The following is a 13,787-nucleotide window of genomic DNA, read 5'->3' on the forward strand; positions in this document are numbered from 1 at the left end:
ATCTGTGAGTTCTGACCAGACATAGAGGAGAGAAGAATGCAGGCTGGTGATGATGTGGGAGTCTTTTCTCACCTCTATGAAAGGAAGCAAAAGTTTGAACAGCTGCAGTGGGGGCTACTCGTAAGGACCAAAGCTAGACTCCGAAGTCAGAGGACTGGGGGAACCTGCGAGGAGCCCTTCCTCCCCTGTCCCTGTCCCTTCTGGGTTCTAAGTGGGAAATAGGGATTTGACTGCCCAGGGCCTTGCCAGGAAGACCTAGGCAAGCCTTCATAGGAGCTCTGTGTTCCTCAGGGTGCCGGGCAGCCTCACAGAGCAGTGAGGGCAAGTGGGCCAGGGGGCCTGAGTCCCAGGGGAGCCGAACAGGGCTTAGAGGCCTGGAGGAGAGTGAAACAGGTGAGAGCTAGGGAAGGGCTCAGCACCAGGCACTCAAATGAGCCCCACCCCTGGCAGGTCAGAGAGCCTCTTGCCAGAAGCCCCGTACCCGGGGCTGGAGGACATAAGGTCAGGGAAGATTTGGGAATTTGAACACTTATCTCATAGAGAATAAAGTTTTAACCAGAAATGAATTGCCTTGAAGTGGAAAGATAAGAGTTTTCTGCCACCAGCTGAAAAGAGCAATCATGAGCTTGGTTGAAGTTCTGGGGGAATAAAGTTACACTTCTGCACATCTGAGTTGTGACTGTAAATTAAATCTGCCACTTATGGTAGTACTCCTTGTGCCAATGGGATGGTCCACACACATGCACTGGGATGGGCCAGCCAGGGGCAGCAACATGCACTTTAACTGTTGGAAAAAAAGATCATCAATACTAAACTGCAAAATACAATTGGAAGAAAACAATCCTGGGTAGGGGCGGGGCGATGCCTGCAGAAACCCTGGCCACTGCCCACCAATTCTCCACTGTAGCCTTTGAGTACTACACAGGTACTATACTCTCTGCTACTCCAAGGCTTTGCATATGCTGTTCCCTCAGTCTGGAATAGGCTCTGCTGTGGATTGAATGTCCCCCCAAAACTCCTGGAAGCTTGACCTCCATTGTAACAGTGCTTAGAGGGTGGAAAACCTGATTATGGTATTTGAGAGGAGGGGCTTTTAAGAGGTGATTAGGTTGTGAGGGCTGCAGCCTCCTGAATGGACTGATCCATTCATGGGGTGATGCGCGTGGTTCTGATGGCTTTATAAGAGAGCAGCTTAGCTCTCTTGTTCAACCTATTCTTGCCATGTGACACCCTGGTCGCCACGGGACCCTGTATAGAGTTCCCACTAAAAAGGCCCTCATCAGATGTATTCCCTCGACCGTGGGCTTCCCAGCTCCCAACCGTAAGAAATAAATTTCACTTCTGTATAAATTACTCAGTTTCAGATATTTTGTCATAAGCAACAGAAACGAACTAATACTGGCACTCAGCACATCAATACCGATCTAACACATTTTCCTGAGCACTAGCTGTGCCTTAAAATAGGGGGCCTGCCCTCTGGGAGCTCATAGCCTACCGTGGGTGACAGACAGGGAAATGTACACTTGGAGAAAATGTGAGAAGGGCCCCTGCAGTGGAGGCACACACTAGTGGCGGGTGGAGCACAAAGAAGGGAAGCCTACATGTTGTGGGCGGAGGCGGGGATGGAGACTGGGGCAGATGCCAGGGAGGACTTCAAAGAGAAAAGAAGGACGGCTGAACTCCAGCATACAGGTAAAACAGAGGTTTTCTGGGGTATGGGGGGAAAGACATTCTAGGCAGAGATACCATGGGGGCAAAGTCTCTGAGGGATGCAGGGACATTCTGGGAATGACAAGTGCATCCACTTGGAGGACAGGGTGTGTGCTAAAGGGCACAGTGGTGAGCAAATGGACTCCCAATTACCTGTCATCCATCATCCGTGGCCAATCCTGCTTCATCTATACCCCACTCTCACCCCACCCTCTCCCCACCCCCAACCCAGGCATATGCATTTCACCTGCAAATATTTCAGTATGCATCTCTAAGCAATAAGGACTTTAAAAAAGCATAATCACAATACTACTATCACACCTAACAAAAATAACAAGTCCTTAATATAATAAAATATTTAATGTTTACATTTTGATTGTCCCTTAATTTAATTTTATTTTTTGTTTAGTTTGTTTAGTTTACAAGAACTAAACAAGGTCCATAATGAAATTGATTGACATATCTCTTGAATTTCTTTTTAATAAGTTTTCCCTTCTTATTTCTATATATTTATTGCAATATATTTATTGGAGAAACCACGTCATTTGTCTTGCAGAGTTTCCCACTGTCTAGATTTTTCTGATTGCATTTTCCCCATGTTAACATGTTCATCTGCCCTCTGAACTTCCTAAGATGGTAGTTAGATCCAGATCAGTGCAGTCCAATAGTGAATAGTGTGAGCCATACACGCAAATTACATGTATTTAAAATTTTCTACTCGTCACATTTTAAGAAGCAAAAAGAAACTGATGAGATTAATTATATTTTACTTAAGTCAATATATCCAAAATATTATCATTCCAACATGCAAGCAACATATAAATTAAAATAAAATTATTTACATTCTTTTTTTGTACAAAGTCTCTAAAATTTAGTGTGTATCTTGTATTCGTAGCACATCTCAATTTGGACTAGCCCCTTTTCAGTTACTTAATAGCCACACGTAGCTGGCATCTACTGTACTGGACCACACAGATAAAGGTCTAACTATATTCAGGTTCAAACTTTTGCCAAGACTACTTCATAGGTGTTGTGTTTTTACATCAGGAGGCATAAAACGTCTTTCTGTCTCTCTTTTTTTGATATTAGCAGCCATTGACAATCATTGTCTTAGACATGCTAATTCATGAGGAGCTGCCAAGTGGTGATAGTCTAATTCTTACTAACCCTTCTGAATCTTTTTACTTGGAATATTTCTATAAGAGAAACTTCCCCTCAACAACTATTTTGTTAACTACTGTGTAAAATACACACAGTAACGGTAAGTAAACGTTTGATCCTTTCCTCTGTTTAACAGTTCTTAAAAGGTTAGAGCGGTGTTTAGGACAGATGTGAAGAGTGGGTTAGAGAGCAAAAGTGTGGCTGAAGGGAGCCTGGGGGAGGTGACTATAACCCAGGCAGCTCTCCTAGCTGTGATGACCCATGGGCAGCCAACCAAACCCCTCCCCTAAACCTCAGGAATCTCCTTCAAAAGGCCCAAGAAACTCCAAGCCACTCTCATGGCAACCCTTCTGTCCTGCCTGTACGCTGGGACAGCCACTCCAAACAGGCCTTCATCCCAGGCTGCCTCTCACCAGGGCTAGGTAGGAAAGCCCACAGCCTCCCACTCTATGCAGTTAGACAGCTCTAGTCCACTCCTGCCCTCCCTGTCCCTTTTCTCTGTCCTCACCACACCCAGGATCTCCACCCCACACCCCCTCAATTTTCTCTGGGACCTTGCTCCTTTTATTTTCCTGTCTTCTTCCTGGACCATCACCTTCTCCCTGCTACTGGCTCCTTTCTTTGGCATTGAGGGAAAATCTTCCCTTTATCTCATAATCCTCTCCAACTTCCACCCTATTTTTCCTCACCTCTTACAGCTTAACCTTGCCAGAGTTGTCTCTACTCATTGTCTGCACTTTCTCACTGGCCACTCTCACTGACCACTGTCCCTTGATTCCTCACTGCTCCCCCAGCCCTGAAACGGTCTTATGGAAGTCACCCATGGCTTGGAGTCACACCATGGCTGGTCCCTGTCCTTACTGCCCATGGCCCTTGCAGCTTTCACCCTGATGACCCTTCCCAGTCTCCATGGTTTCCCTCCTGTTTCTCTTCCTGTGCTCGGCCTTGGGCCTCTGTTCTGGACCCGCTTCTGCTAATCCTGTGCACCGACCCCCATAGTCCCTGCCCCCTCCTCCAGTGGCAGGCTCAGTCCTGCCCTCCCCCACTACTACGCACCTTATACCCCAGCTCTGTTTGCCCTTTGTACTCTCCTGTCTCAGCCACATGCCCAGCAGCTTCCTGAGGGCAGGGACTGTCTGCCTGGTGCATTTCTTCCCCTAGAGCCTAATGCAGAGCTTGGCATGAAGTGTGCAGTCAATAACTAGCTGTCAAATGAATGAATAAATACAGATCCCTGGCAGTGTCTTTGACTGTGCTTCTTTACCCCCTGGCTGGGAGCACTGCCTCCACTTCATCCCTCTGACTCACCTGTTAGACACAGCTAAGGTGAGTCTTCAAAGAATCTTCTCCCACTCCTCTGGCCCCTTCTATCTTGTATGTCTGTGAGTTGCAATTTACATGGCCAACCTCATGGACTTTTGACAGTTAGATCACATTTCCAACAGTTACAAACATACATTTTCCCCCTCTGCAAAGTTGAACCACTCCTCACAACACAGTGCTTATGAAATGCTGAATTTTTCCACTCCCTGCACAGAAATGTCCCCCCAGATTTGCTGCTCCTTCTGAGTAGCAAAGAAGAGCTGTCTGTGGCTCTTTGAGTGGGGAAGAGCTGTCTGTGGCTGGCAGGATAATCAGAAGGGTAGGATAGAAGGAGCAGGCTGTGAGACCTCGACAGAGCTTGGGGTACAGAAGGAAGAGTCCCTCGGGAGAGATCAGGGTCTAGTCTGGACCCAGAGTAGCCTTGGGATCTGTGTGATCTGGGGCAGGTCATCCTTTCTTGGGGACTTCCTGTGGGTTTCTAGAAGAAGTGGTGATGGTGACACTTTGCCCACATCCTCTGAGGGCTGTCCACAGGATCTGACGCAATCACATAGGGGACAGAGATGGGACAGAAAAAACACTGGCATGTTTGAGGGGTCGCTGCATCACCAGGAGAGAAAGCAGGCATTGCAGTGCACATGTCCTCAGGGCAGGCCTGGGCAGCAGGGCCTAGGCTTCTGCACTGGTTTCCTGGCTGGTGGTGGCTCATTAGCACTCAGGATGTTTACTAAGAATCTGTGTGATAATCCCTCAAATGTACACCTGTTTTTACTTTTTACAAAAACCAGTTCCACAGTCTTATTTGATCCTAGGAGAGTTCTGCCTCTAAAGGTCATAAATGTTTTTCGATGCTGACTCTGGGCACACTGGACCTTCACAGAGCTCCCAGGGGACCAAGAGATGACACAGGAGTGAGTTACAAAACACACACACACACACACACACACGCACACTTCATAAGCACCTACCGTGTGCCACTGAAGTAAAGCTTAGGCAGGGCTGGGGAAGAGAGTCAAGGCAACTGGCAGGTTTTGGAGAACAAAGGGCCTGGCCTTGAGGTCAGCAAGCTCTGGAGACTTCTGTTAATGAGCGAAAGGTCACATATCACTTGCATATAAGGTATCCTGGGAGTCTCCTAACATCATAATCAAATGTGGCTGAGCCCCTGACCCAAAGAGCAAGTAATTTGTGGAAACACAGTGATGCTGGTTTCTTTGAGAAGTAAGGCGTTCCCTATAAGAGAATTGCAAAAACAAAATTTTGCAAGTAAATTTTTGAGAGAACAAGTTTATCCCTTAAAGCATCAAAACTTATTTTAACTGTTCTGAATGTTTCCTTAAACAATTTTATGCATTTTCCTATCTAACTAAAATTAATGTATCCTTTTTCTGATGAGTGGAGTCTATCCTTAGGAACAGTAAAAGTTGCATTCAAGCTGAATTTTTAAAGCTAGCTGTTTTATTAATTTTTGTTACATATTTCAAAAGCCTTTGTGACAAGGACTTTGAGTAGATGGCAGGGTGGTAGCTGTTCTGCTTCATACAAACCCTGATAGAAGCAGGCTGTCATTAAATGGTTTAGTCCCAAGTTCTTCATAAATAGGCAGAGTGACAGGTGACAATCCTGTCCTGCCATGCTGTGAACCCCAAGGGAATCAGAGACAGGTTTTGAGGAATGAATACAAATTTGCTTCTAGGGCAGTCGGGGCCTCTGTCCAGGCCCAAAGGAAAACCCGAGCCAAGGGGCCAACTTCACTTTACAGAGGAGCGCATGGGCTCAGAGAAGTCACGTGCCTTGCCTGGGTCTCACAGCACTGGGATTGGAATACCCCTAACTGCTCTTCCATCGGACTGACTGCTTCCTTCCTGAGTGTTCCTATTCACTCCTTAGAGTCAGGCCATCCATATTTCTGTCTACTACCACCCTCTCTGTGCCTTTCTAATTTGCTGCTTGCAATGTAATGGGGACTGAGAGCTCGTTAGAATCATGTTTTGTACGCAATAGCCAAAAGTATTTGGCCTGGCCCTAGCAGTTCTATGCCTGGCTTAGCTATGGCTATTTCACCAACTGGCTGCCTTTCTATTTTTATCTAGATTCATGATCGTTCTTTTTTGGGATTGCTGACATGCCAGCCTCTAAAAGGTGTGCGATTATTTTATAGACATCATGTATTTTTTATTTATTTAAAATCACAAGGTTGAGCTGTCAACCTACAAAGCTGTAATTAGATGTGCTAAGAGGAAAAAAAGAAAAAGAGTCATTTACTTCGAGCAAATGGGGCACCAATTCAGTATTCAGTGAGGTAGCGAGAAGCTGTGTTAGAGAATATTTATGGATGAGGTGGGCCTAAAAAAGCTCATCTGCCAGATGTTAAAAAACATGAAAATTAAGCTCATTAGGCTTATAAGCCATGTCTCAGCACTGTGTCCATGCTCCCCACCACCAAAACCTCTTGAACACTTTACATTTGTTTAGTGCTTAGTTTTTGAAAAGACCAGTTTTACCCTTAGCACATTCTCAATGTGCACAGAATGAATATCTGTATTTCAAAGACCCCACCAAAGCCTGATACATACAACACAAGAAATCCTTGTTGAATGGCTGACCCTCCTGACATACGTGGTGTTTTGTAAAGATCATTAAGTGCTTTCATTGTATGTCACTTATCATTTCTAACACTCTATCAACCCTGGGGGTTGGTAGTATTATCCCTACTTCACAGATTAGGACCAGATTCAGAGAGGTTAAGTGGCTGTGTCCAAGCACGAGAGCAGGCACTCTTTATATCACTGCAGAGTGGTCTCCTATAGGACAAAAGAGAATCAACACTGCTGGGGCACTTACAATGTTGCAAGTCCTACACAAATGTAACTGGGAAGGGCAGAATCCTTTCCAACTTTTTACAGATTAAGAAATGGGGGTTCTTAAAAGTTCAATAACTTTACCATAGTTAATAACTCCAAAGTGGTAGAGTTGCAAAGAAGCGAACAGTTGCCTTGGGGCATTCAGAACCCAGCTTCTGAAGAATAGATGCTGCCGCTTTCTGTACCACACAGTAAAAACCCAGTGTTATTCAATATGAACCCTGAAAACATTAGGGACACAAGGATGCACCTCTTTTTTAGACACAGATTTTTTTTCTGAACAAAAAGGAAAGATTAAACAGACTCAAGCAAGTATCACTAGAATCCAGCCTCAACTTGGCTGCTAGTCATAACTCAGATCTAACCAAGTTACTCTTCTGCTTTAAAGCCTGGAAAGGATACCTACCAATTGCCCATTGGATTCATTCAAATCTCTTTAGCTGGCACTTTAAGTCCTTCCTCATTGGCCTGCAATTCAATTTCTTCTCTCACCTTTCTTCACATTCATTCAGGACCCAAGCACAGCAAACTCCTGCTATTTTCCAAACACACACACAAGGCCCTGCCATGCCTATGGGCCTTTGTCTGTGTGTTCTCTCTCCATCTATAATGTGAAATCTTACATATCTTTCATCTACATTACCTCCATGAATCTTTCTGGGTCCTGAGCCAGAATTAATAGCTTTCTCTGCAGAGTGGTCTCCTACAGCTTTCTCCACAGCATGGCTATACATATCTCCATCATAGAATTTATTACATTGAGTTATAATTAATTGCTAAAATACCTGTGCCCTCCACTAGAGGATGTGGCAGAGGTCAAGGCTTATTAATTTCCATATTAACTTTGTTTAGCCCAGTGCCTTGGATGTGCATGCATGCATACACACAAAGACAGAGAGAGTGAGTGAGCACGTGCTGAATAAATGCTGAATGGCTGGCTGTTTGAGAACAAGGTTTTTGTAGTTAACCCGGCTTCAATATGAAATTCAAAACAATGAAGACAGGACTCAAACACAGCAGGGAAATAACATACACTTTTAACTCTCAAAATAAATACTAATCAATTTTATTTTATAAATACAGATGCTGGGTTTTCTTCCAATTACCAACAGATCAGTTTCACATGCCATTTATTATTGGTGGTGGTTTAAAAAATTATTTAAATAACTGGTTAGGTCAGGATAAATGGGCACCATTAGAACTGCTAAAAAAAATATAGCTGGAACAATCTTCCAAAACTAATATTCTGAGGGAAAAAAAAATCTATGGAATTTCTAAAGTGGTTAAGGGGCGGAGGAGAGAAAAAAAACAATCAAATATTCACTTGAGGACATTTGTTGGCTGTTAAAATTGTCTCCGCTGTATGAAAACTGAAAAGGGCTCTTAGCAGTTCAGAAATACATTAGTAATGAATTTCCACTTCAACTTATTACTTCTAAGAAGATTTTATTTTCTTAGTGACTTACAAGACTAATTAAAAAGATTAGTAGTAGATAATAGCTCATTCTGTATTTTGGCCTTGGCAAAATAGAGGCAAAACTAATTCTGCAGCTTTGTAAAATGCTGAACAGAGTTGTTTCAGGAGACACATAGATTCTACTCAGGTCATTGTAGAAACTGCAGACATCAAACAAAGTCAAAAGAAAACCCCAAACCCAAACAAAACAAACCCAAACCTAAGCAGTGTTTTGAGGCATACATCATTGGATAGTGTGGGTCAACGAAATATGTAGGCAACCATTGATCAGTTCTGAGAGATGTGATCACATTCAAGGGCAGGGCTCCATGCTTTGGGAGTGAAAGCCATGAAGCCCATAATTAGGGAGTCTACAAAGGGGAGATTGATTGGTGGAAGCCCAGAGCTCCAGGCTGTACCTGGCTGTGAGGAACCTCAGATGAACACTATATTCATGAGTTTCTGCAAGTGGTCTCACTGCTTGGTGGTGCTGAAGCCAGGCTGGAGGGCCTGCAATTGAATGCACTGCAATAGTTTGAGTTTGGCGTGAAGTTTTAAATCTATCCCATATCTGGAGAAATCACAAATTGCATGTGATTCACCTTCCATTCTTCAATACTAACAATGGCCTTCAAAAACCTTTTTTTTTTTTTTTTTAAAAGATGACCGGTAAGGGGATCTTAACCCTTGACTTGGTGTTGTCAGCACCACACTCAGCCAGTGAGCGAACCGGCCATCCATATATGGGATCCGAACCCGGGGCCTTGGTGTTATCAGCACCGCACTCTACCGAGTGAGCCACGGGCCGGCCCCAAAAACCTTTTATTTTTGTAGATGTTACTTCACTGGAGGACCCCACAGAACGATGTACATCCAAGATAGTGTCTGTTGCCACCCTTTTGACTCTTATATGAATGACAGTATACTGCAAGGAAGCTTCTGCTCCAGGTTTGGAGTGGCCCTACCCTCTTCATGTGGAATAAGATGGATTTCTTCAGATCAAGTTAAAGGTTTAAATTGCCTGAGGGTTATATATATCTGCTATGCAGTAATTTTGTGAGTTCTCTACATGGAAAACAACAACACAAACTAGTCCATTTAACGGTGTAGCTATCAATTAAAATTGAGCCAAGGAATGCTTGGACAAAATATGAAAATGATTATGAGAACTATGAATTAAGTTGTTACATAGGACAAATGCAGCTACTGGAGAGTACACCTGTGAAGCATTTGTGTTGCTATACACAATAAGTAAATGAAGTCAGCAGCATTAGCTTAGATACAGCCACAGTTTTTGTTCAGGCTAGTCCTGTCAAGATGTAACATATGGAGATGTATGTTTGAGAGGAATTTCAAAGCTGGAAAAAAAAAAATCAGGTCAAGTGAAGTAAACTCAATTTTATTCTTCTATACAATACATGGATATATGGATAAATTTTCCTTAAAGAGCTTGCAACCCTGAGGCAATGTCCTTAGTTACATAATGTATAAAGCAATAACAAATAAAATCTAAATGCAGGAATGACAATTGGACGTCAAAAACATAATTTAATATTTATGAAATTGCACACATACCAATAATATTCTATGCTTCATCTAGTCTCTTAATCCATCTCAACTGCCTTGCAGTTTGCATATTAGACAGCCTGACTCTCTATGTATACTCTGTCATATATAATGCCTTCTTTCTGATTGAAATTTAATATATTAACCTGGGATTTACATAAAGGGATTTTTGTCTGATGAGTGCATTGCCAGAAAGCATACCTAGTTTTTGACCATAGCATCTACCCACATAAAAACTTTGGCCCCCAAAGGGGATTCAATGCCATCTGACTGTAGTAACCTTGGGGCCCTTTAGAGTCCCCTGGGATCCACCAGAGGCAAGTTTTTCATCTAATTTGAGGGCTACAACAAGGGTATGGCAGAAGAGGTGGAAGGTCATGGCTGATTAGAAGAGATGGAAGATCTTGGCTACTGGGTTAAAGAACCAGTGAATCTGATGCCCTTAGTTTTCAGGATGCACAGTCCATCATCCCTGAAGGTGGGGCAACAGCGAGGTCTACAGGTTGACTATGGTACCTGGGGATGGGGGCAAAGACAGGGGCAGATGGGCCTGCGTATAAGGAGACCACTATACTTCTTATTCATCAACTTAATGGATGGTCATAGACCCTTCGGTAAATGGTGGAAACCAATTTCTGAATATTCCATTTTCCCCAAAGTTTTATAAACTACAGTGAGGGCAAATGCTTATGAGAAACTAAAGGTGAGTTCTTTATATTACTTATATATTATCATCTTCCCTCTGAGGATAACATAGAAGTGTAAATAAAAAGCAGACAAATACCTAAAAGGTAATTTGAGCTATAAGCTCTTTCAATTAGAGGGTGACTTTTTGCCTTAAAATAATCATCAGGCCTGAAAAGCAAATCTTGAAAGCAAAATCTAACTTTGTCTGGCTCACTGATATACAATGATCCTGAGTCCCTCCTTTTATTCCTAAAATCCGTTTTTCTGAGGAATATCCTCCATTAATATTCATTTTGTGTCATAATTAATACAAAGGGTAAGTGCAGCTTTATCCTCATTTTAGGCAGCGATTCTGCCCTGGTCCTACTGTCTGCTCATATCACTTATCAGAACTCCTGCGTGGCCGGCGGAAGCTGGATACATTTTCATTCAGTGCATAGATCCTTCGAGAGAACTCTTCAAATTCTCCCAGAACTTGTTCATCACACTCTACTGCCACAGCACTGTCCACTGGGATGCAGTTAAATGCTTCTAGCTGATCGCCTGAGGTGAAACCTGTGGCTTCCAGCCCAATGATTTCTTCTGCCTGTTCCACAGTACAGCAGAGCTCAGTTTCTGAGACTGGGTGAAACTCACCTGCAAGCTGGACACTGGTGGAACCAGCCTGCTCACTGGGTAGGAGAGTGCCATTTACTGTGGCCGGATGCCCAGAGAGGGCTTCTCCTTGTTCTTGGCTAGCATTCACACTCACATGGCCTCCACTTAAGCTGTCACCCAAATTTACTTCTTTTTTCTTGTTTTCTTTGGAGAAGTCCAAGGAGGTATCCAAGGAGGAGGACAGAGATGTTGTCTTTCTCTCGGACTCTCCCATGGTAGTCACAGGCTGGGCTAACGCTGAGTTGTAACTGGGAGGAGGGGTTTTGTACTGGAGTCTCTCATTCTCTGAGCTGGCCCGTTTTCGGTGTCCTTTGTCTGGTGAAGGGATCCCCCCAGAGAAGCCTACATCTGCACCCCCAAATATGGAGCTCTGTCTCTTTGGAACAGGGATTGCACTGGAGGTGTGATGTCTGTCGCTAAAAGACAAACAAAAATGAGAAGTTACTTTCTACTTCAGAATTCGGTTAAGCCTTCTAGATCCAGAGACAGGAAACAGCATATTTAGATTTGAGATAATAAAAATAGATAGGCAATATTTATTGTAGTGTCTGAATGCAAGAAACCACATGTGGCATGCTGGGCCCACCAGTGGGAGATTCCTTTAAGAAGGATACAGACACACTGCAATATATTTAGAGAAGAGTGCCCAGTGTAGGATGGGGATAAGACATATCCATGTCATATGGGGAAGAACTGAAGTAACTGGACAGACCGGATCTGGAAAGAAAAACATGAGGATGTAATCAACTTCACAGTCTGAAGAGCTATCGCCATTGCTAATCTCGTTTTTAATATTCACTTATTTTATCTTCGTAAAGCAGTCATCCTCATTTGGCAGAGAAGTTAAATAACCTGCCCTTAATAACTCAGTGAGGCAGTGACAAGGCTGAACTAAAACCCATGACTCATGATTTGATGATAAACTGCCTTTTCCAACACCTAGATGCTAATCACCTTGCATTAGAGAACTGGCAGAGAGAGGATCAAGGGCACTTTTTTTTTTTTTTTCCATGAAAAATTAACTTGGGAAATAAATTCTTCTTTATAAGGCTAGCCACATACATGTTTTACAATACTTGGTCTTCAGTGCCTTCTTTTGAACCTGAGTTACTTCTCAGAAAGCTATCTTTGGGCCAGCAATAATAATCATTGTTTAGCTATATAAAGCTTTATAGTTTCTGAGGTAATTTCATATATATCATTTCACTTGGTCCTTATAAAAACCCTGTCAAGAAAGCAAGGTATGCATTATTACACTTAAGTTTGAAATAATAAATAATAATCAGTTAATGAAAATAGAGTATCCAGACCCTGAAAATGATAGTTATATTGTACACTGTGCTAGTCAAGCCACCCCTGGAGTATTGATCACAGTTTTAGATACTATTATATGCAGATGAAATTAGCTTCAACACAACTATATCAACAAGCTGGGTTCAGAGGCAGAGAGAGATTCATTTGACTTGTGTTCTCCACGTGAGGAACATGCATAGAGAAGTTAAGCGGCTTGCAAAGGATCAACCACTAGGCAAGAGTAGATGCAGGACTTGAAACCAGACACAGCCAACAAATAGTATATGAGCAAGGCTTGGAGAGGGGAGACAGATGCAAGACAGAGCCCTGCCCCCAAGGAGCTTCAAATCTTGCAGGAGAAAGACTTCATAATTACTCGAATAATACATTTTCAAATTACAATTGTAATAAGTACCCTGAAAAAGAAAAAGGTATCTAGGGTTCCTTCAATACGTGTCCACAGCTTCAAGCCCCGGAACCAGCTCCTTGCTCCCTCTTTCAAAGTTTTTCTGATGCTGGATTATGCCTGTGGTCTCAGACACCCAAGCAAGGGTTATTCTTTTTGAGAAAAGGCAACCACAAGGCTTCTAATCCATGGGTCTGTCAGACTCCTTTGCTTGGCCTTAAGTATCAGTGCCAGGAGAGATTTCATAATTAGTGGAGATCACTGGGGTGCATACAGAACTGAGCAAGCAGACAAGTAAATTACTATTTTTGGTTCTCAAGAAAAACGAAACAAAACAGAGCGAAATCTATTGGCCTTAATCTAGGTTTTCAGTTAATATATTGCCAAAACTCATAGTAATTGGATAAGCTACACATTTTTGTCAACCTTATTGTTTTTACTCTACCACTTGCTGACAGTGTCCCTCTCTAAATAATTTTGCAGGTTGACTAAGTAATCAAACCAAAACAGAGCATCAGCACTACTCACAGACAGTCTATCTGTGCAGACAAGCCAAGCTTTCAGTTGGCAGCCCAGCCCAGGAAGGGTGGGAAACACCAGGTAAGCCAGCCTGGAACACTAAAGGTGAGGCTGTAGGTGTGACTAGAGGCCGGGTGTTTAACCA

The 13,787-nt window shown here is 43.1% G+C and overlaps 1 protein-coding gene across 1 annotated transcript in view; it reads right to left on the reverse strand.

Annotated features, from left to right (window-relative positions):
• Nucleotides 1–9,306: 9,306 nt before the first annotated feature.
• Nucleotides 9,307–13,787, reverse strand: part of UVRAG (UV radiation resistance associated) — a 303,565-nt gene continuing 299,084 nt past the window's right edge. The window contains exon 15 of the mRNA XM_063093326.1: nt 9,307–11,840. Coding sequence (XP_062949396.1) covers nt 11,147–11,840 — 694 coding nt within the window. The 3' untranslated portion in view covers nt 9,307–11,146. The remainder of the gene's footprint in view (nt 11,841–13,787) is intronic.

This window comes from Cynocephalus volans, chromosome 4 (assembly GCF_027409185.1).
Source record: "Cynocephalus volans isolate mCynVol1 chromosome 4, mCynVol1.pri, whole genome shotgun sequence".
NCBI lineage: Eukaryota > Metazoa > Chordata > Mammalia > Dermoptera > Cynocephalidae > Cynocephalus > Cynocephalus volans.